The 21213-nt window shown below is 39.7% G+C and overlaps 2 protein-coding genes across 3 annotated transcripts in view; one reads left to right on the top strand and one right to left on the bottom strand.

Annotated features, from left to right (window-relative positions):
* The window catches only part of BMPR1A (bone morphogenetic protein receptor type 1A), a 90238-nt gene extending 81617 nt beyond the window's left edge, over positions 1-8621 (top strand). For both annotated transcript variants that reach the window (XM_064145111.1, XM_064145109.1), the window contains 2 exons: positions 2265-2395; positions 3870-8621. In XM_064145111.1, coding sequence (XP_064001181.1) covers positions 2265-2395; positions 3870-3995 — 257 coding nt within the window. In that variant the 3' untranslated portion in view covers positions 3996-8621. The remainder of the gene's footprint in view (positions 1-2264; positions 2396-3869) is intronic.
* A 3303-nt stretch (positions 8622-11924) lies between these two features.
* The window catches only part of MMRN2 (multimerin 2), a 26741-nt gene continuing 17452 nt past the window's right edge, over positions 11925-21213 (bottom strand). Inside the window, exons 4-7 of the mRNA XM_064145108.1 lie at positions 20941-21003; positions 19052-19225; positions 16074-17987; positions 11925-14833 (exon numbers count right to left, since the gene is read on the bottom strand). Coding sequence (XP_064001178.1) covers positions 14448-14833; positions 16074-17987; positions 19052-19225; positions 20941-21003 — 2537 coding nt within the window. The 3' untranslated portion in view covers positions 11925-14447. The remainder of the gene's footprint in view (positions 14834-16073; positions 17988-19051; positions 19226-20940; positions 21004-21213) is intronic.

Below are 21213 nucleotides of genomic sequence, written 5' to 3'. Positions count from 1 at the left end.
GAACCAGCAGTGTGCTAAGGTCACCAGGAGGCCAAGAGCGTCCTGGCCTACATCATGTACAGCTTGATAAGAAGGACCAGTGCTTGAGCACTGTGTTGAGTTTTGGGGCCCTCCCAAAAGGAAGACATCTAGTTGCTGGAGCTTGTCCAGAGCAGGGCAGTGAAGCTGGTGAAGGGGCTGAAGAGCAAGTCCTCTGAAGAGCAGCTGAGGGAATTGAGATTGATTAGTCTGGAGAAGAGGAAGCTCTTCCTGCTCTACAGCTACCTGAAAGGAGGTTGTAGTGAAACGAGTGTTGGTCTCTTCTCCCTACTGACAGGTGATAGGATAAGATGAAGCGGCCTCAGGTTGCACCAGGGAAGGTTTAGATTTGATATTAGAATAAACTTTGTCCCTAAAAGGGTTTTCAAACACTCCCCAGTAAGATGGTTGAATCCCCATTCTTGAAGGCATTTAACAGACACATAGATGTAGTGCTAAGGGGCATAATTCAGCAGGAGACTTGTTGATTAAGTAATGTTTGGACTCAATGGTCTTAAAGGTCTTTCCCAACAAAAACAATCTATGATTCTGTGTGATGGTTTGGGTGTTGCCCACCCTCACCCCCCTCTTTGAAAAATCACCCAGACTATATTCAGCAACACTGGAAATTGAATGGAGCTTTATATTTACAGATCAGCACAATATACAAGCAGGTATTTACAATATATAGAGCTGTATACTGAAACATACAAGTTAAAAGGTAATACAGAAACACAACTCCCCTCCCAGAAACCTGAGTCCCCAGGAGGGACTCACAACCACCCTTCTGCCTTCCCCCTATCCCTCAACCTTACCCAAGATCTTGCCTTATGTTTAAGGTAGTATGGAGGGTTGACCAAGGGGTTAGGCAGCAGGTAGATTAGTCACAAAGACAACAGGTTAAGTTATAGAGAGATGCAGCCCAAAGCCCAGACAGAGAGCGACTGTCCTTATCTATATTTACATTCTTGTTCTTCTACATCTCAGCAAGCTTATGAGTGAAGTAGATATCACCATTGTTTCCCTTTCACAGCCTGTAATCTAATTCTTCTCACCAAAACGTTCCAGCTAGCTTCAAACTAGCACATTCTGTGTTAGTTTTTTTTTTCCCCTTGATCAAAAAGGAGGAGTGCCTGGTTTGGCAGAAATACTTGGATGCATGTGTTTCACCTATATGCTGTTAATAAACTTTAAAATGCTATTGATAAGAAAGTATAACAAAGGAATAGTATCTTGTATTTCTGCTGTCACTCAGTTTTCTCCTTCCATGTATTTTTCAGACTCATCCTTCCTTTTCTTTCACTCTTCTATTGTGACCTTATCAATCTATACTTGTATTCATAGAACCATAGAATCAACCAGGTTGGAAGAGACCTCCAAGATCATCCAGTCCAACCTAACGCCCACCCCTATCCAGTCATCTAGACCATGGCACTAAGTGCCTCATCCAGGCTTTTCTTGAAGACCTTCAGGGACGGTGCCTCCACCACCTCTCTGGGCAGCCCATTCCAATGCCAATCACTCTCTCTGGGAAGAACTTCCTTCTAACATCCAGCCTATACTTTCCCCAGCACAACTTGAGACTGTGTCCCCTTGTTCTCTTGCTGGTTGTCTGGGAGAAGAGGCCACCCCCACCTGGCTACAGTATCCCTTCAGGTAGTTGTAGGCAGCAATGAGGTCACCCCTGAGCCTCCTCTTCTCCAGGCTAAACAATCCCAGCTCCCTCAGCCTCTCCTCGTAGGGTTTGTGTTCCAGGCCTTTCACCAGCTTTGTCACCCTTCTCTGGACAAGTTCCAGCCCCTCAACATCTCTCTGGAATTGAGGAGCCCAGAACTGGACACAGGACTCCAGGTGTGGTCTGACCAGTGTTGAGTACAGGGGCAGCATAACCTCCCTTGTCCTATTGGCCACACTGTTCTCTTCTTCCATTTTATACTTTCTCCTTGTTTCTTTGTAGCATATAGTGGATTAGAAAATGTCAAGTTCTACATTGGATATGCATGTTCAGGGAACTTGAAGGAATTACTGTAGCTATTAAACTTCATAATGCTGGAGCTTTTCTTGTAAACATCTGGTTTCTTATGGTGAACCTTTCAGGTTCGTATCGCAGTATAAAAGCACAGTGGGTTTGCCTTGGCACAAAATTGAGTTAATTTTTGCTCCAGACAAAGGTAATCTGAGAGTAGACACACAGCTTTATTTTGTCTGTTTTTTAATGTTTTTTCCTCTTTCACAATTATTTCCAGGTATTGTTGAAGAGTATCAGTTGCCATATTATGATGTGGTGCCAAATGATCCGTCCTATGAGGACATGAGAGAAGTGGTGTGTGTCAAACGCCTGCGCCCGGTAGTCTCAAATAGGTGGAACAGTGATGAAGTGAGTATGGCAAAAGGAAAAATTAGTTCAGCTTTGTGCATTAACTGGGCAGGGTATTTTAGTTTAATAAAAATGAAAACATTTTCAAGTAGGGACTACATTCAGACACTGATATTTTAAAGACCTCACAGGAATAGTAGGAGGACGTGTTTGAATCTCTGAACACTGAATGTTTTGTGTATCTTTTCACTGATCCTTAAGCAACATCCAAGATATCCTTAAGCAGCATCCAAATGTATGAATACCGCCCTGAGATCTTTTTAGATAGTGGAGTATTTTTCATAGCTTTTGATTGGAACTAAAACTTAAGAGTTTTGATTTATTTGTTTGTATATAGCTTACTGGTTTGTCACATAAGATATGAAATATGAATCAAGATGTTTGTGTTTGGTGGCCTTTTTCCTTTTTTGTCTTTGATTTTGTTTTTTTTTAATATAACTGGCATGCTCCAGGGCAAGCCATGATGTAAATAAAACACTAAATTTACATGTGTTCTTAGAGGGCCACAACATGAACATAGAATCATAGAATAGTTGGGGTTGGAAGTGACCTCTGAAAGTCATCTAGTCTAACTCTCTTGCAGTGAGCAGCAGCATCCTTAACTGGATCAGGTTGCTCAGAGCCTTGTTGAACCTGACCGTGAATATCTCTAGGAGTGGGGTCTCAACTGGGCAATCTGTTCCAGAGTTCCACCAACCTTGTGATAAAGAACTTGTTCCTAAGGACTAACCTGAATCTCCCTTTCTCTAATTTCAAATCATTGCCTGTCATTCTATCATTTTAGGCCTTTCTAAAGAATCCCTTTCCAGCCTTCTCGTAGGCCCCCTTCAGCTACTGGAAAGCTGCTATTAGGTCTGTCCAGAGCCTTCTCTTCTCCAGGCTGAACAATCCCAGGTCCTTCAGCCTGGCCTTATAGAAGAGGTGTTCCAGCCCTCTGATCATTTTTGTGGCCCTCTTCTGGACTTGCTCCATCAGGTCCCTGTCCTTCTGTCATGAGGGCTCCAGAGCTGGATGCAGCACTCTAGGCAAGTGGCAGGACCACCTCTCTATTTACTTGCTGGCTTCTTTTGATGCAGCCCAGGACTTGGGCTACAAGTGCATACTCTTTGCTCATGTCCAACTTCACATCTACCAGCACCTCCAGGTCCTTTTCTGCAGGCCTGCTCTCTCAATATTATTATCCCCTGGCCTATATTGGTATCTAGGATTGCCCTGACCTAACTGCCTTATTGAACCTCATGAGATTCTTTCCAGCCTACAATGTAAGCTGGAACTATTTTACATAGCAACCTAAATACGAAAAGGTTTTCTTCCCCAAATCCTTGGTTCCATTAGGACTTCCCAGTTTTCTTCAGGTTGTTTTTTGACTGCTGAAATATACTTTATTCATTTTTAGTGCAAAAAATCCCTACCAAACGTCTCCTGCCTTCTCTATGGAGGTTTTTCTGCTTATTGTTCGTTTTTTATTTTGCAGTGTTTAAGAGCAATATTGAAATTAATGTCTGAATGCTGGGCTCATAATCCTGCCTCAAGACTCACTGCCTTGAGGATCAAGAAGACACTTGCCAAGATGGTGGAATCACAAGATGTAAAGATTTGATGTAGTAAATTGACGTTGGAGAGCAAAGCTGGACTCGTAATGCTTTTCACTCAAACGTGGGTGAGAGACCTATGTGGAAAGAGGAAATAACTGAGATTCAGTATATTTTCTCAGCACACTTCTACAGGCTGCTAATCAAATCTTTCAGTACTTCATGGACTGTGATACTGAGAGCCTCTGTACACTACATGCTACATATATGGACAGCCTTGATAAAATACACATTTTGGTTTTGTTTGAGCTGCATTGAGACTTCAGTCATACTTAGTGAGTCTCCAGTAAAACTCTGGGTACTGAATTGAATGTTCAGATTACAGTGCTTTCTGTGAAAGCCTAACAAGCTATATGGATTCAATAGAGATGGAGAATATAAGCTTTTTTTTGCCTTCTACCTGATAAAACCTAGTCAATCCATACTAAGTTTTTTTGAAACAGCCTTTAGGTTATGAATTTGTTTGTGATACTACTCGGTTTAACAGTTCCTTATGCCTTTATGTGTGTGCCAGGATTTTTTTCTGTCATATGGAATAGGTAAGAAACAATTTAAATGAACAAAGTTTTATGGTCAGAGCTCCATGTGTTTTGTGGCTCTGCAACCAGATATTTGCTACAGAATTTACTCATTGCCATCATCTTCCAAAATCTCAGTTTTAACTTGCTCTCTGTTCTTGTTTTGGTCTCAAGGAGAACTGCAAAAATGTGAACTGTTAATAAATTAAGGAACGCCTACATAAGTCTGTAAAGATCTTGAAACAATCTCTCTTAGAGGGATAGACTGTCTTGGTCATCTCACTTACAGTCTAGCAGGCTTTGTAATTGGATGACTATGAAATCTGGCATATTTTTCACGATGCCAAATACAACCAGCATTTTTGCTGTAGAATACTTCACATCTTAACAGAAAGACCGTGTTGATAAGTTTGGTTTTTTTTCCCTTTCTAGTTTGAGACTCACTGGTGGGTATCTGTCATGCTCTGAACTTTTTCCCATACAGGAGGGAATGAGCTGCAGGAGCATGCTTTTTCACCATTTGTCAAAATCAGCAGAAGATAAGTTTTGAAAGGCTTGGCAAGAAGTCTGATTTACAGACACAAAACCAGGAAGTCAGAAAGTGCAGGCTGGGCACTCAGAAGGCTAGAGAATACAGTGAAGGTCAAGACCAGGAGAACTGAATAAGTGAAGATAAGATCCACACATGCAGAAGATTTCAAGCTGGGTTGCTCTGATGTAAACACAGGAGGCCACATCTGTGGGCCACTTGGTGGACAGTTACAAGTTCAGCATTTGAGAGAAGGTAAATCAGTGGGTTAAGTTCTAGATAAGCACATTTGGGAGGAAAAGTATTGAAAGATAATTTGTGTAGATAAAGTTAGCATAATTGCAAAATTTGATCTTACTGTGCCAACTATTTGGCATGGAGAGGAAACTGTAGTTCCTTCCATTCCTCCACTGATCCAGACAAGTTGGTTAAAAATCAGAACTCCTCCATGAGGCTACTCGAAGCCTGAATTACTGATTAATGACTCCTTTGGCACTTCTGCTTTGAAGTTAGAAAACAGTACCATAACTCAAGTTGAAGCTTCAAATGCAAGAACCACCTAGAGAAATAAGATACAGTATTGGAACCATTGAACCTATTTGCTAATTTAAGTGCCTATAACTTTGTACTGTAAATCTTATCCTAGATAACTTTAAAAAGGGAAGTTATTTATATGCTGTGTTTTGTGCTGTAGGGGACAAAACTCAACACCTACACCTAGGTCCATGTGTACGATTACATACATGCACATACACTCAAACATGCCGTAGTCAGGATCTGAAGAAAAAAGTTATGAGTAAGATTAAAATTGATTAAAGAATGTTAAAATTTCAGATTGATTTATGTTGGATTATTTGTTGTCTTAAAATATGTACATGGAGATTTTTTTTCTTTGATACATGTTGAAAGAAATACAACCGATAGAGAAAGAAAATGTAACACAGAACTAATGTGATTTGTGAACAATTCCAACTTTCTAACGTGTTGGGGGGGTTTGTTTTAATTCTGTAGTTCCCATAATGTAAATGGTCAGGCAAAAGATTGCAGTATTTTTATTTTCTATTGTGCTGTACAGACTTTATTTAACAGTTCTACGTTATTTTATAGAAAACTAGCTATTTTGAGGGACGTTTCTTTAAGAAAAAATAAAAATCATCACTTTGGTTCAGTAAAGCCTTTAAGTATTAATATGTATGCTGGCTGAGAAGTTCATAGGTTTGTCAACTAATGGTTTTAACTTATTCTAAAACAGCAAGAGAGACGTGATGTTGTGCTACCATCCTCGTGAGAAAGGGCTTTTCAAAAACACAACAAACAAACAGTGTTTCTCCGTCCATTGCCAAGAAATGCAGAATGAATTTGAAGCTGTCTATCATGCCTTTACACCTGCTTTTTGCACAGGTAGCTGGAAATGATTTCATGAACCAAAAATAAAAGGAATAAGCCACCTTTTTTAATCATTTTTCAGGATTTCTATCAATAAGGAAAAGTTTATGTAAGTACCCTGCTAGCTTAAACTTTCAGATCAACAAATTCTATTTAAATTAACCCAATTCCTAATTAGGATACTTTCTTCATTTTCTTTTACAATTTGCCACACTGGAGATTTTTTTTTAATGAATTCTTTTTCCAAGTCTTTGGAAGGCCACTGCTGGAAGTGTGAACTCCAGTAATTTCTAATTATTTGCTTATTTTCTGCACCGTTGTTTAGGCATTTACAAGGCAGTATGATCCTGTTCTTTGGTAGGCATCCAAAGACCTTAATTGATGTATAGGTTTACTTGAACACAGAATGTTAATAAATGAGCAAAAGTGAGCTTTGAGAGAATAAAGAATATTTTTTTTTGCCTTTCAGCACTTCAGTTGCTAGGTTCATACTCAAACATATGTTTATGCAGGAGCTGCTCGATCTTCAGCATTCCTTGATTCCCTGATACTCCAAAAACTGTTGTTGCTAAAGTATCTGGTTGCGCGAAGCACTTGAGCACATACCTACATTCCAAGCAAACTCATTCACTGTTTGGAGCCCAGGTATGTCTGATATGTTAAAAATCATTTGGAAAAAAAACACCAACCTTCACTCAAAGCTAGCCTACTAATTTTTGCATAATTAAGCATGTTTAGTGCAGGCTCCAAAGCAATGATGTTGCTTTATTGCAATACTGTAGAGCCCAGAAGCCTTTAAGATCAGGGACAGTAATAGGATTCTTCTGGTGTTATTAGCTGCATTCTTCAAACTAACACAGTTGGTCAAAATTCAAAGCATTTGCCATCAGAAAAAGTATCCCCTAAATCTAGGAATGTTTTTCTTCTTCAAAAAAAAAAAAAAGGAAATATTTTGTGACTGTCAAGACTGTGCCTTGGAAGTTCTTAATTTTTTTTTCATGTTTACTTAACCTGCTCTGCATTATTTTATTTAGGTGGAAAATAATTTGAGCCACATATATACCTTTTAATTGAAAAGAACATTTTTGTGGTTTTATGATTAACTTAGAAATTCCATGAGAAACATGCTACTTCTGCAGAAAGAAAATGTAGGCTTAGATTTTTGAGTTTATTATGAGTTTTCCTCAAGAATCTGACAGTTTTCCCAATATCCATCACCTTTTTCCGAATTATTTTCTTAGTCTATTTTGAGGTACTGAATAAAATGTAAAATTCAGATTTTTAACTTACCTCCATAGTAATCTAGAATCAAATTTTAGATCTTGATCTAAAGGACCGTTTGAATGTGTGTTTATAAAGCAAATAAGTTGGATACATTTTATCTGCTCTGGTCTTCACAGGCAGTATTTTGTCAGTGTAAAATGGTTGAAAAGCAAAGAGAAGAAGCTAGAAAGGGAAGTTATGTGCTCATCTTCTGTCAAATACTAGAACGATTTAGAAATCCCATGTTTGGCTGACAGTGACACTGAATCATGGAATGGTTTGGGTTGGATGGTACTTTAAAAATCATCTAGTTCCAACCTCCCTGCCATGGGCAGGAACTCCTTTCCCTAGATCAGGTTGCTCAAGGCCCCACCCAACCTGGTCTTGAAGTCAAATGTCCTTTCCTGTGCCCACAGTTTTTATTCCAAGTACAGGTGATGTCTAAAAATGTCTGTCAATGTTGCACAATACAATGCTTTATGGAGCCACAGTGTGTTAGCCTTGGCTGGTACAGCAGAAGTGGAGTGCACATTGCTTCTAATGGTTGAACAAATATCATGTCATTGTTACTTTGTAATATTTTGCTGTTGGATGCAATTATAGAAGCCCACGTCATGTAGTGACTTTTGTGCTCGGACATGCCATGCCCAAAATGAAATGTACTATATTGTATACAAGAAGAATAAATAACCTTGTAGTTAACCTAGAGAAGATGTAAATAAAATACGAAAGAAGAGTGGAACTAGACATATGGTCACACTCTGAACGTGTGTTATATGCCAGAAGTGTAGAATACTCCCTTAAAAATGTAACACACTAATGTATTTTGTACAGCATCTGCTTTAGAAGGTGCCTTATTGAGTTTACCATGAATTGCTTGTTCTGTACACAGACTATGTCCAATGTATCGTTTTTAAGTAAATAACCTTATTTTAGTATGCATTAGTAATGTGTTTTGTTACTATAAGATTTTTTTGCCTTACAAATGTAATGACTTGGAAATCATAATACTGTAACTAAATTTCCTACTTTTTAATACCTCGCTTATGGTTTTTCCCAAGTTTGTGAGTAAGTTGTTAGTGGTCACTTATTGGTCACAATTACTTGGTTCAGGCTCTGTATTCCTTAGACTAAATTTGGGCACAGCAGTAAAACAAATGTTTCCTTTTTCCTGATTTTTTTATTCCTGTCATGTAGCAAAGCCACAAGTCAAGACTGAGTGTTTCTTTTACTTGAACATACGCACGTTCTTCCCATGGTGATTTTATCCATGTAAATTTACCTCAGCCTCATCAAGTAAAATGAGAACAAATAAAGAGATGGGGGATTCTGTAACCAATTTTTGTTCCCTCTGTGTACAACATCCTTCTTGTGTAACAATATCTAAATTCAGAGACTTGAGATAATATCCTCACATGCTCTTGGTTACAAAATCATGCAAGTGCTTGTGCACAGCCTGCTAAACTCACTCTGTTTTTTAGAAGTCCAGCAAACGAAGACAAATCATCTGCAACTACCCAATTCTATAAAATCAGAGCTGATTTTCTCATTGCAGAAATGTATCAGCTGTGACTCTCCATGGAATCAACTGTTAGTTTGCAAGCAGAAAGAAGTAAGATTAGTTCCTGTCCTGTTTTTACCTTTAATTAGGAATAAACTTAGCTTGAAAGGTAGATTTTTTTTTTTATAGTAGCTATAAAATTGATTGTTTGGGGGTTGGTTTTTTTGTTTGGGTTGTTGAGGTTTTATTTGTTTGGGTTTGATTGTTTGGTTTTAATCTGAGATGCATACAAACTGCTATCAATATATTATAAAGGTAGGTATAACACTTTTCCCTGTTAAGTCATGTTAAATTCTTGCAGCAGAATTCTGGAAAGTAGAAGACTGTAGACTGCATATAATTTCAATCCTTTTTTTAATGTAATACCAGGAAATTACACCACACAAAGTTTTGGTCTTGGCAAAGCAAACTTTTCCTTATGGCTGTGGCAATTGTGTAGTTTGTGGCACTGGTTTCACCGATTGTGGCATATGGGATTTTTGTATTGGTCTTACTGTAGTGCGTAGTGAAAGTACTGTGAGTGAGTGAAACTTCTTGCACATTGACAAGCACTTCTCCCCACACCCTCCAACCAGTGTTGGTTCTGGAAATGACCACAGCATGGTGCTATATCCTCAAGATAGATCCCTTTGGAAAAAATGGAGTGGTTTAATAAGTAAAAATAAGTTCTACTGCCTGCAAATAGTAAACATCAAAGTGTAATTGTTTATGTATGATTGTTTTTGACCTCCATATAAAAGTGTGTTACTGCTGCCCTTGCACTGGTACCTAGGAACTGGAATTGCTATATCCAGTGACATCTAAAAATCCCACATGTATCTTTTTGTGTGCAAGCCAAAGAGCATATTGAAGAGTTGGTGAACTGAATCACATGTTTTAAATTACATTTCAGAAGTATTACTGTTTCATAAAGAGTCAGAATTAATCTCTTTAATGTCATTAATCCATTCTGTTAGCTTTATCTTCACCTTTCAACAAAATAGCACTTCAGTCTTTCTCACTGAAATTAATAATTAACTCTATAACTGAATCTGAGTCATAAGAGTACCACTGCTTGTGGGCTGACCACCTCATGAATCTGGTTCTCCTCCCTGGGAGTGTTCAAAGCCAGGTTGAATGAGGCCTTGAGCTGCTGAATCTAGTTGAGAGGCATCCCTGCACATGGCAGGGAGGTTGGAGTGGATGATCTCTAAGGTCCCTTGCAACCTAAGTCGTTCTATGACCAGAGACTGCCATGGACTTTTGCGAATGGATTAATGTGAATATCTGAAATCAATTCAGATGAATCTGACTGCAGAATTCAGGCCCTGATAGATCTATAGAATGTAAAATGTATTATCTAGAAGAGATACTTGCATTCTGACTCAGGCAAGGAGATTGTCTTGGTAATGGAAAAGAACACAAAAACCCCTTTATATTATACTGCAATTTTAAAATGTGAAATACTGTAAGAGATTGATATTCATCAAGTAGTAAAAGTTTCCGTAACAAAATTACTTGAAGGCATTACAGTGCAATTTTTTTAATCTTTTGGTAAAGCCTAATGGTTTGTTGTGAAAAGCCAGAAATGTGAATGGTTTCTACTGTTCTCTGGCAGATTTTAGGGAACTGCTAAGAGAATTTAGAAAGTGATTTTTTTTTTTTTTTTAAATAGGGTGCTCAGATGGTTCTTATATATCTGTCTGTACTTTGGAGTAAACATACATATTTCTGTGCCTCTTGGTGCTGAAACTGCCATCAGGCATGCCAGTCTAGTTGATTGATACGAAATGACTTGTAGCAGCTTGTCTGTTCTTACCAACAGCTCTTCTCTTAATGCTTATCACAGAACTTTAGGAGTTGGAAGGGACCTTAAAAGATCATCAAGTCCCAACTCCGCTGCCAGAGCAAGATCACTGATAGCAGATCACACAGGAATGCATCCAGGCAGTTTTTTAATGTCTTGAGAGAAGGAGACTTCACAAGCTCTCTGGGCAGTTTGTTCCAGCCTCCTGTCACTCTCACAGTGAGAAAGTTTTTCCTTATGTTCATGTCAAATGTCCTATGCTCCAGCCTGCACCCATTGCCCCTTGTCCTGTTATTGGATGTCACTGCGAAGAGCCTGCTCCATCCTCCTGACAATCACCCTTCATGTGTTTATAAATATGAAGGTCACTCCTCATCTCCTCCAAGCTGAAGAGCCCCAGTTCCCTCAGCCTTTCCTCATAAGGGACATGTTCCACTCCTTTAATAATTTTCTTGGCTCTGTGCTGAACTCTTTCAAGCAGTTTCCTACCCTTTTTTGAATGGAGGGGCCCAGAACTTAACATTCTGGGTGCAGACTCACCAGGCTGGAGCAGAGGAGCTGGGGTCAGCTTCAGTTTTTCATATTCAGAAGTCCCCTGTACTTAATCCACTGAGCTGACAAACAGCTACATTTTAGAAGCTGTCAATCATCCTTGTCCCCTTGATGTTTTTGTGGTAAGTTTTTCTGTAAATGCTAATATGGAGTTTGCTATCTCCTCATTAAAGTGGTTTTCTTTAGTCACCAAAAAATGGTGATGTGGCTGTGTCAATCCAGGGAGGGGAACGACAAAAACCAGCAACCCCTCAAAAACCCACCCTTAATAAAACCTGTTTGGGTGGTTGTGTTAAAGATATCTACACCAGTAGTCAAATAATTTCTTCCTACTGAGAGATAGTTTAGATGGAAGTTTATTAAAAAGCTCATGTATTAATTAAAAAGAAAAAAACATAGTCCAGTAGCTTAATTCTTTCCCTTGTTGATTGAGAAGGAAGTAAGACTTCCTGATTTATGCAGCCAGTAGAATGTTTTAATCCATTATCCTGCATTTACTTTTGCTGCATAATCTGAACATCAGAGTCTTTCAGTCAAGTGTGTCTTCTTTGTACACGCAGGTGGCTAATTTAAGCACATATTTGAAGAATACAAATAAGAAAATATGTTAACATTGCGTTCGCCCTCGTGTCAAGGATCTCTGAATTTGCCTGGCTTACTCTGCAAAACAAGTGAACTCTGGTAAGAATAAGGATACCAAACCTTCCAAAGTCCTGTCTGGATGAAGTGCTCCCCTGTATGCTGCCTACTGCGTCCTTTTCCAAGTAACTAGTTTTTAGGGTCATAGAATCAGTCAGGGGTGGAAGGGACCACAAGGATCATCTAGTTCCAACTCCCCTGTCATGGGCATGGACACCCTGCCCTAGATCAGGTTGGCCAGAGTCTCATCCAGCCTGGCGTTAAACACCTCCAGGAATGAGACCTCAACCATCTCCCTGGGCAGCACATTCCAGGTTCTCACCACTCTCATTGTGAAGAACTTCCTCCTCACGTCCAGTCTGAACCTACCTACCTCCAGCTTTGCTCCGTGCAACTTTGTTCCAGTTGAAGCTTTAAAAATCAAGCAAGGTGTTTTAAAATGTGTGTGTATTTATTTTCTGTCTGTATTTAATTGTGGAATTTAGCTGGTAGCTCCAGAATTGCACTGAAGATGGAGAATTCCTTGAGCTACCGTGACCTAGATATCACACTTTGCTTGGCATTGTAGAACACTGCCACCACAGAAGCCTCTAACTGGAGGACCACTGACGCCTTTCTTCCTTTTGGGCATTTCACTTCTTCAAATCCATCTTCTCTTCCCTTTCTCAGATAGCATTTGTGGGACAGAAGATGACACCGAGCTTGCAGGCAGTTTGTGCTGGCTGCCACAGAGCAGAAGTGTTCCATGTTACGTAAGTGGCAAGACTCAGTCTGTTAATCCTTGGTGAAAATCAGCACTTACTAGGAGTGAGATCATTTTCAATCATTTGCTCAGGATGGAGATCAATCCTCTTTTCAAGTCAGTAGCTGAAACTGCTTTGTAGATAGGTAGTGTCTGCTTGTCAAAGTGTTGTCTTAAATGCAGTGTGTATTGGTACTGATGTGGGGATTTAATAATTTTGAAGGTTTAGTGTTGCTTAGAAAACAAGTAGTTGGGGAGAAACAGCAGCACATATTTCTGTTAGAAAATGTTACCTTCAAAGGATATAAGAATTTATCTCTTTCCCTAAAATTACTTGGAATTTCTCAATCAGCTTCATCTTGGCAATTTTAATCGTTTTAATATTGTTTTGTAAGACATTGGGATAGACAAGGAAAATACATCAAAACAATTGCAATTCTTTAAAGTGAAGGCCTTTGAGTTACTTTATTTCACAGAAGAAACATTTAGGACGTGACCAGACATGGTCATCTTGAGAATTTGGAAATAAAAACAAACCCACCAAAGCTCCACAGTTCAGAATTTCTACTCTTGAGTTTGTTCTAATTTATTTTATATTCCACATGACAGCAGTCCACTGAACTTGGTTTATTTTTGCTATTAGTTTTGCTTGGCTTAAAACTATTTAGTAAATGCTGAATTTTGGGCTGAATTTGCCGTGTTATTTAGGATTATCTCTAGAAATAAATACCACTTTCACCAATATTTTTTAAAAAATCCTAATGTCTAAATGTAATTCATCTTGAGAATATTTTATTGCTCTCAAATTTCTGCAATAGAGTTGAAATGCATCAGAAAGCCCAGAAGCAAAAAGACCAGGCCATTTCTAACATCCTTGCTGACAAATCCTAGCATAGGGTGCAACGTACTGCTCTTGATCCATCTTTTCTAGTGGTCATGTTGTGCACAGACTGAAACACTGGAGTGAGTTGCCGAAGTTTTCAAGGCAGTCTGTTACTGCTTGTGGTCCACACAAGAACTAAAAGGTAAAACTATCCTGGTTTCTTAGTTTGAAGCTGCTGTTCACAAAACACGTGACCTGATACATACAGTCCTGCCTAAAATCTTCTTCTTGCAAGTGGTGTCAGTGTTTGTCATGGGAGTGTACACTTTGGCCAGGGGTAAAAAGAGATTATAAGTGTAGGAAGTCTCACAAACCATTTTTTCTAGTTGTGTGCAGTGCTCACAGTGGAAGGATTTGGGAATGTGTGCACTGATGTATTTGGAGTCCAAACAGCTAGCTTATTACTTGAAAGAAAATCCCATCGCTGCTCATAAGCAACTAATTACAAGCCAAACACTTCCAGAAAAGAAGCATGAAGACAAACCTAGAGTAGTGCTATGTTTAAACACATGCAGTTGGATTGAATACATCACAGATGAAGCAATAGTTAATTGATCCATTGCATCTATGGAAAGGTATCAATACAGCAAAATGTCACTATTCAAGTTTTAAACAGTAGGAATCCACCCATTGTTGTCCCAGGTGGACTCCGTCTCACAACAGAGCCCTGCAGCAATTCAAAGCTTACTCTCTCTCCCTTCTCCATTTCTGCCATAGCAAAAGTAGTCATGGTGTTTCCATTTGGTGTTTTCCTCTGACTGCTGGAGAGAGTTCTTCTGTACCCTCGGCTGAAGGAGAGCTGTCCTAATGCTGGCCCTGAACTAAACTCCACGGAGATGACAAACAGGTAGACACCTTTATGTGGTGCTTTAAAGTAACCATCTTCAGGGAAATAACCATTTCCATAATTGAAGTATGTTTCATTAAACTTCAGAGTTTTTTCTTTATCCTTTCCTGTGAATCCCACATGGAATGCCACCAGTGAGTCTGGAAAAGAAAGGAACAGGATTTTAGCAAATGGTACTTGTGTCTCCCCAGGGTCCATCTACTTGGGGGAATAGGGTGAAACTCTATCAAGCCTGCTTTTGCTGTATGCTTTGCAGAACTAAATGGCTGAAACAGATAGGAAATCAAATGGGATTAGATCAAATGGTTCCCTGGAAATATCTGGGCCATTGCTCTTGGCAAAGTATAAGGTCACCCAGGAAAAAAGTATTGCCTTTTTTTTCTATCCTGAAAATAAATGAGTTTGAATTACATTCTGTTTTTTTAAGTCTTAGTTTTGCAGCACAGATGCTTAAAGGGCATTACTTTTGCTCTATGTTACATGTCCATAATAAAGGCTACAAACATAAAAGCCAATGCTGAACCTGTGATGGTTTGTAATTACCAAGTGCTTATGGCCACATGTTTACAGTGAAAAGGAAGAGGCCAGTCACAGTGAAGTATAAGCTGAAAATTTGTCACTGAAGCTGTCACCAGTTGTCCTGGTTTCACTTGTGCAAATTAAAGCAGTTCATTTAATGTATGTGGCTGTGTTGGGAAGGATTTGGTGCTTTGAGTACAATCCTTACAAACTCACAAAATCACGGAATGTTAGGGGTTGGAAGAGATCCTTGGAGATGGAGTTCGACCTCCCTGCCAAGGCAGGATCACCTAGGGCAGGCTGCACGGGAGCTCATCCAGGTGGGTTTTGAAATTGCCCAGACATGGATACTCCACAACGTCTCTGGGCAGCCTGTTCCAGTGCTCTGTCACCCTAGTTGTCAAGAAGCTGTCTCCTTGTGTGGAGATGGAATTTCCTGTGTTCTATCTTGTAGCTGTTCCTTGTCCTATCACCAAAAAGAGACTGGCACTTTTCATTTTGATACCCACCCCTCAGATATTTATAAACTTAATAGAGGGAAAAGAAGCAGGGCAGCTTCAAGAGAGACAGCTGCTGCATTAATTAAAGCATCAACAAACAAATGAAGGTGAAATAGTTCAAGGCAAACTTTCCACCAGCTCTAATGTGTGCAATTTTACCAGCCTCAAGCAAAGTGTGGCAGTGTATCAGCTTGGTTCCCACTCAAACTGCTTGTTTTGGTGCAGGGAGAGGGTGTAAATAATGCCAAAATTTCTCATTCCAGCATCCCACGTGGTACCTGACAGGCCCATAACTAACATGCTGTGTGCAGGAAGCCCAAAAAGAAACTAGACCTGCATAGGAGCAAGTAGAACCACCCACCTTTTCCCAGAGGTCCTGTCTGCACTTTGTTTCTTCCAGTCACTGTTAGCATATTTTCTCTGTGCTTCTCAGGCTTTTTCTTGTCCTTCTGTTTATCTTGCCCTTTCTGTTGCCGCCTCACTTTTCTAGTCAGCATTGACTGAATCTTTGTAACATCCAGACTTATGTTTGAGGCAACTAATTCTTCATTGTTTCCAAATAGCTTTTTAAAGATCAGCAGATGTTCTTCCAGCTTCTGCTTGAGGGTTGTTAAATCTGCTGAGAAGTTTTCCACAGAAGTGCTGAGTGGCTCAATTACCTTTCCTATTGTATGATTGCAGCAGAGGTTTGTGTCTCTGATGGATTCGTGCCTCTTGATTGCCAGGCTCAAATGTTTGATATCATTCTTCAGAGTCACGATATCATTATAAATTGAGCTGTCCAAAGAGTCATCAATGGCAGCTTCATAGTTTGGTTCCATATGTTCTGCCACACTGTATTGACTACTGACTTCATCCAGCATAGAGGAAGTTTGTGTTTCTTCTTTGGGATGCTTAGGATACGTATGAGTGTCATGATTATTCTGTTGACCTCCCTCCAAGTGCTGAAATCTCTTTGTAAGAGAATCTAAAGTCCTATTTTGTTCTTGGAGTTTATCTGAGATATATCTGAGAGATTCTTGCAGCTGAAATACTGATGTGATTAGGATACTAGGATCTTCTTCAAACAAGACTTCCATTAGTTCTTCTCCTAGTAGAGCTTCCAGTGCTGTTTCATGCCGCATGGCATCTTTTAAAAGAGAGATAAAAGAACTATTGAGGTATTTGATGTGTTGATGAATTTCTTCATCTCTCTTTTTCAAAATGCTGATGTCTTCTGAAAAGGCTGTAACTTGTGACTGAAGCTGCCTGGTTTCTTCTTGACGCAGGCTAAGGGACTGATGGATGGATGGAAAAGCGGAAGAAAGCTCTTCAATTTCATTCCTTAAGAGATCTCTGAAAACTGACTCTAAGTGCTGCATATCCTTAAAGTTTGATTGAGTGCCTTCAAGGGAATAAGTGGTATTTTGTAAGTCTTCTTCCTCCAATATATCAGTGTCAGAAGATATTCTCTGGCAATTGCATTCCTCCATGTACCTCAACAGATCCGAATAGTTTTCCCGAAGATTTGAGAGAGTGTCGTTGAGCTCTGATATTTGCCTCTCCGTTGCTGCTTTGTTTTCTTCCATAATAAATGATTTCTCCATTAGAGTTACTGTCAGATCTTCTGGCCTATACTTTGAGATATTTTTTTTCATCTCCTTAAACCACCTCTCTAAAACCGCAATGTTCTGGAAGGCCACATCTGACTCCATGTAAAGCTCTTTGAGCTGCTTCGCGTGCCCTGCCAGGACGTCACTGATTTGTCGGCTGGTTAACTGGGCATTCTCGTCTTTGGGACCATGCTGTGAGAAGAGTTCTGTTAAATTTCTTTTCAAAGTCTCAAACTTATTTTCGAGATTGTTTTGCTCCTGTTTCATCTTTGCTATACTCTCATTCAGAGCTAAGAAATGGGACTGCTGTACTTTATGAATCTTCTTGAGCTTTGTGTCAGTGTCTGCCTTGATTGTGTTGAGGTTATAATGCATACCAGCCTGCTGCATTTGCAGTTGGTTCTCTATATCTCTTTTCACTTGATCGACCTTCACTAAGTTTTCTTGGACTTTCGATTCAAATTTAGTTCCCAGCTCCTGGAATTCCCTTTTGGGCACAGTACTCTCCTGGAACCTTTCTATGCTTTTCTTGTTGGCTTCCACATCATGGGACAGGTTTCTTACTATGTTTGACAGATTCTGTAAGCTTCTGTTGAAGCTTACCCACATGGGGTTAAAATGTTTCCTTAGAAAATTCTCAATGTGGGGAAACAAAACTTGCTGTAGAAGCCTTTCCTGTGGATCTGTTAAAACAGATTAAAAGAGAAATACTTCCATTAAATTCTGCTTTTGCAACACATCTTAATCTGATGAAGCCTCAAATATGTCTTCTTCTGTAGTTACTGCCATCTTACTCCCCAAGATCTGACCACATAATTTACTTTGACAATTGCAAAACCAGCCTGAATTTAAATCAGGGTTACTGCGAAGCACACTGTGTCTTTGAATCTGCAGACAATAACTTAGATATGTATTGACTGCCCCAATTAAGTCATAAAAATACTGACCTTGTGAAGCCCCTGGACAAGCACTTCTGTGAGTGGCTGAGATGTCCCATGTTCACAACAGTTCTTAGCTAGCAGGCACTTGCTTATTTGTCTGTGTTCCTTTTTCTGATGCTTTCTACACTGCACCTCTACTTCACAAAGTGTTACATTGTCCTAACGTATGAATATTCCACACCAGGACTAAACTTGACAAATTTGTGAGGTATTTGTACTAGTTAAGAATTTTACTAAAGCTTAATTTCTAACTTTAATATTCAGACTTGAAGTTCATTGAGGACAATAATCTGTATCTCTAGAAAATGCTTCTGTGAGTCAATGTCTTGCATCAGTAAGTCAAATTTGGTAGCATTCCCCCGCCCCATTTCTGCATACAGCAAGAATAATCTTCTAGGGAAAAGATGACTGTTCCTTTTTTTTACCTACACCAGTATGATATTCTTCACATCAGAGTATATAGCATGAGTATAAAACCCCAAATCTAAACTCTTAGAATAAAAGAAGCAATAGAGAGCAGAATAGTAAGCCAACAAACTTTTGAGTATAAGCAGCCTCTATTTATTCTGTGATTCCAAAGTTACAGTTAAGTGCAAAGGAATCTGCCTTTCATCGCATTTCCCATTTCAAGCTACTCTTGGATTTGATTAGTTCATTTGTATTGGGTTTGCACACATTTTCTCTCTTTAGAAGCAACCAGCAGATCAAGGAATATCAGGGTATTTTTGGGTTTGAGTTTTCTTCTTTATCTCCCTGGTTTTACAGGGCCTCCTAGCAGGCTGATAATTCTGTGTCACACCTCTCACCTGAATTGCTCTGGTTCACTTCTAACACCATGCTTGTACCGTTGTTTTCAATTATTCTCTGTAAGTCACCTAAGTTGCTGACTGCTTGATGAATATCACTTTGAAGATCATCCAGTAAAGCCTCATGATTTTGAATGACTTCCAACATTTCTCTTGAATCCACTGATGTTGACACTAATCACAAGATTAAAAAAACAAAGTCATGCAACAGAGTGCAGAGACCAGGTGACAGGTATTCCTACAAGACTTCTGAGAACACCTGTGTACTTTTTGCTCTGACTTTTAGGGGAGGGATGGCTGTTGATTTCTAGCACCTGAACTCACAGTTTCATTTGCAAACTTTTTTTTTCAACAGGCATGAAACCCCCAAATATTTAACTATCAGAAAAACTGCAGGCACACCAGCCACGATGGCAGGAAATTGCTTTTCACTTAAAATCTCCCCACACCATAAAAATGGTCTGGATTAGAAGCACATTTCAAGCCATTGACTGAAAGTACAGCAAGGTCTGGCTACCCAGAATAGAAGGAGAAGATGAAAGAGAAATTGAGGCATTCCACTAAGGCAGGGGTCCTCAAACTTTTTAAACAGGGGGCTGGTCACTGTCCCTCAGACACTGTTGGGGGCTGGACTATAGTTTGGTTCCAGCCCAGTAGTGTCGGGGGCTGGACTATAGTTTGGTTCCAGCCCAGTAGTGTCAGGGGATGGACTATAGTTTGGTTCCAGCCCAGTAGTGTCAGGGGATGGACTATAGTTTGGTTCCAGCCCAGTAGTGTCACGGACTGGACTATAGTTTGGTTCCAGCCCAGTAGTGTCAGAGACTGGACTATAGTTCGGTTCCAGCCCAGTAGCGTCAGGGGCTGGATTATAGTTTGGTTCCAGCCCAATAGTGTCAGGGACTGGACTATAGTTTGGTTCCAGCCCAGTCCCAGCGGGTGCTTGGGGATTAAGTGACAGGAAGTGGCTGCTTGGTTTCCCCCCAACCCCTGGCAAGGGGGTTCTGTAAATACTGGCGGGCCGGATTGAGGACCCTGGGGGGGCGTAATTTGAGGACCCCTGCACTAAGGAATGAGAAGCATAGGTTGTTTCAATGCCATTGCTGACTACTGAGGGGCCCTTTAATTGCTATTATTCTGGAAAAACAATTGTTCGTTTGAGCTGTAGATTTCAAAGTGTACTATGAGTATTGCAGAACTGAGCTGTCCTGGGGACCCTTTACCCTTCAGGGTTGCCTTTGACCTTTATTGTTTTATAAACTCACGTAAACCAACTGCTTGGGCATTCAGTGCTGAGAGCACCGTGTAAAGATGACTCTTTCAGAGCTACAATACTTCCCTGAAGCCAATTGCTAGAAAATACTTAATAGAACTGCAAGACACACCACTTCCCACGGGCTGAGGAAAGGCCCTTGGATACTTAGATTGCTAAATCAGATTATAAATCTACACTACCTCATAAAATAATCTCAAAGCTGCTGTGTTACCTTCTCTTGAATAGCATTTCTAATAGATTGTTTTTCTGGTAGGCATCTAGGCATGGTGTGCTGCTTTCCTGTGAATCCACTTACCAGATCAAGGAGCAAAAACATCCGTGACACCAAAAGGTTTAATGCTCTCTTCTGGCTGGCATTCTCCTTAGCTATCATAAAGCTAGCATAAAACTTGCTTTGTCTAGATCATTCATCTCGTTTTATAGCAAAAGTTCTCATTTATGCCAATAAATGCATTTTGTCAAAGCTTTTCCAAATGATGCCTTCACTTGAGATACTATCCATAGCTTACCATGTTAAATTACAGCTAAAAAAAAGACATCTTGGTTTGAAGGGTTTTTTTCTGATCAGTGACTGAAAAGTAAAAGATTATCAAGCCAGATAACTTTAAGCACATACTCTGGTTTGAGAGATCTTCTTGTCCTTCAGTTTGGTTTTCTGGCACCAGAATAAAATTGGGATCTGCAATTGAGACATAATACATGAATGAAAACGTTTAGATGCAGGAGCAGCTACATGCAGATGTTTGCCTGTTATAATTGCCTTAATTACTGGAGGGAACTACCTTTTATCTCTTTAAATCGTCTATCTGCTTTTGGAGTATCATTTGCTAGATCCTGCCCATGCCATGAAGCACTCCATCTTTTAAACCACACTCTCCCCTCTCTCTTA

This window comes from Pogoniulus pusillus, chromosome 6 (assembly GCF_015220805.1).
Source record: "Pogoniulus pusillus isolate bPogPus1 chromosome 6, bPogPus1.pri, whole genome shotgun sequence".
NCBI classification, from domain to species: Eukaryota; Metazoa; Chordata; class Aves; order Piciformes; family Lybiidae; genus Pogoniulus; species Pogoniulus pusillus.
Note: the sequence above shows the minus strand (reverse complement) of the source record. Positions and strands in the feature narration are given on the sequence as shown.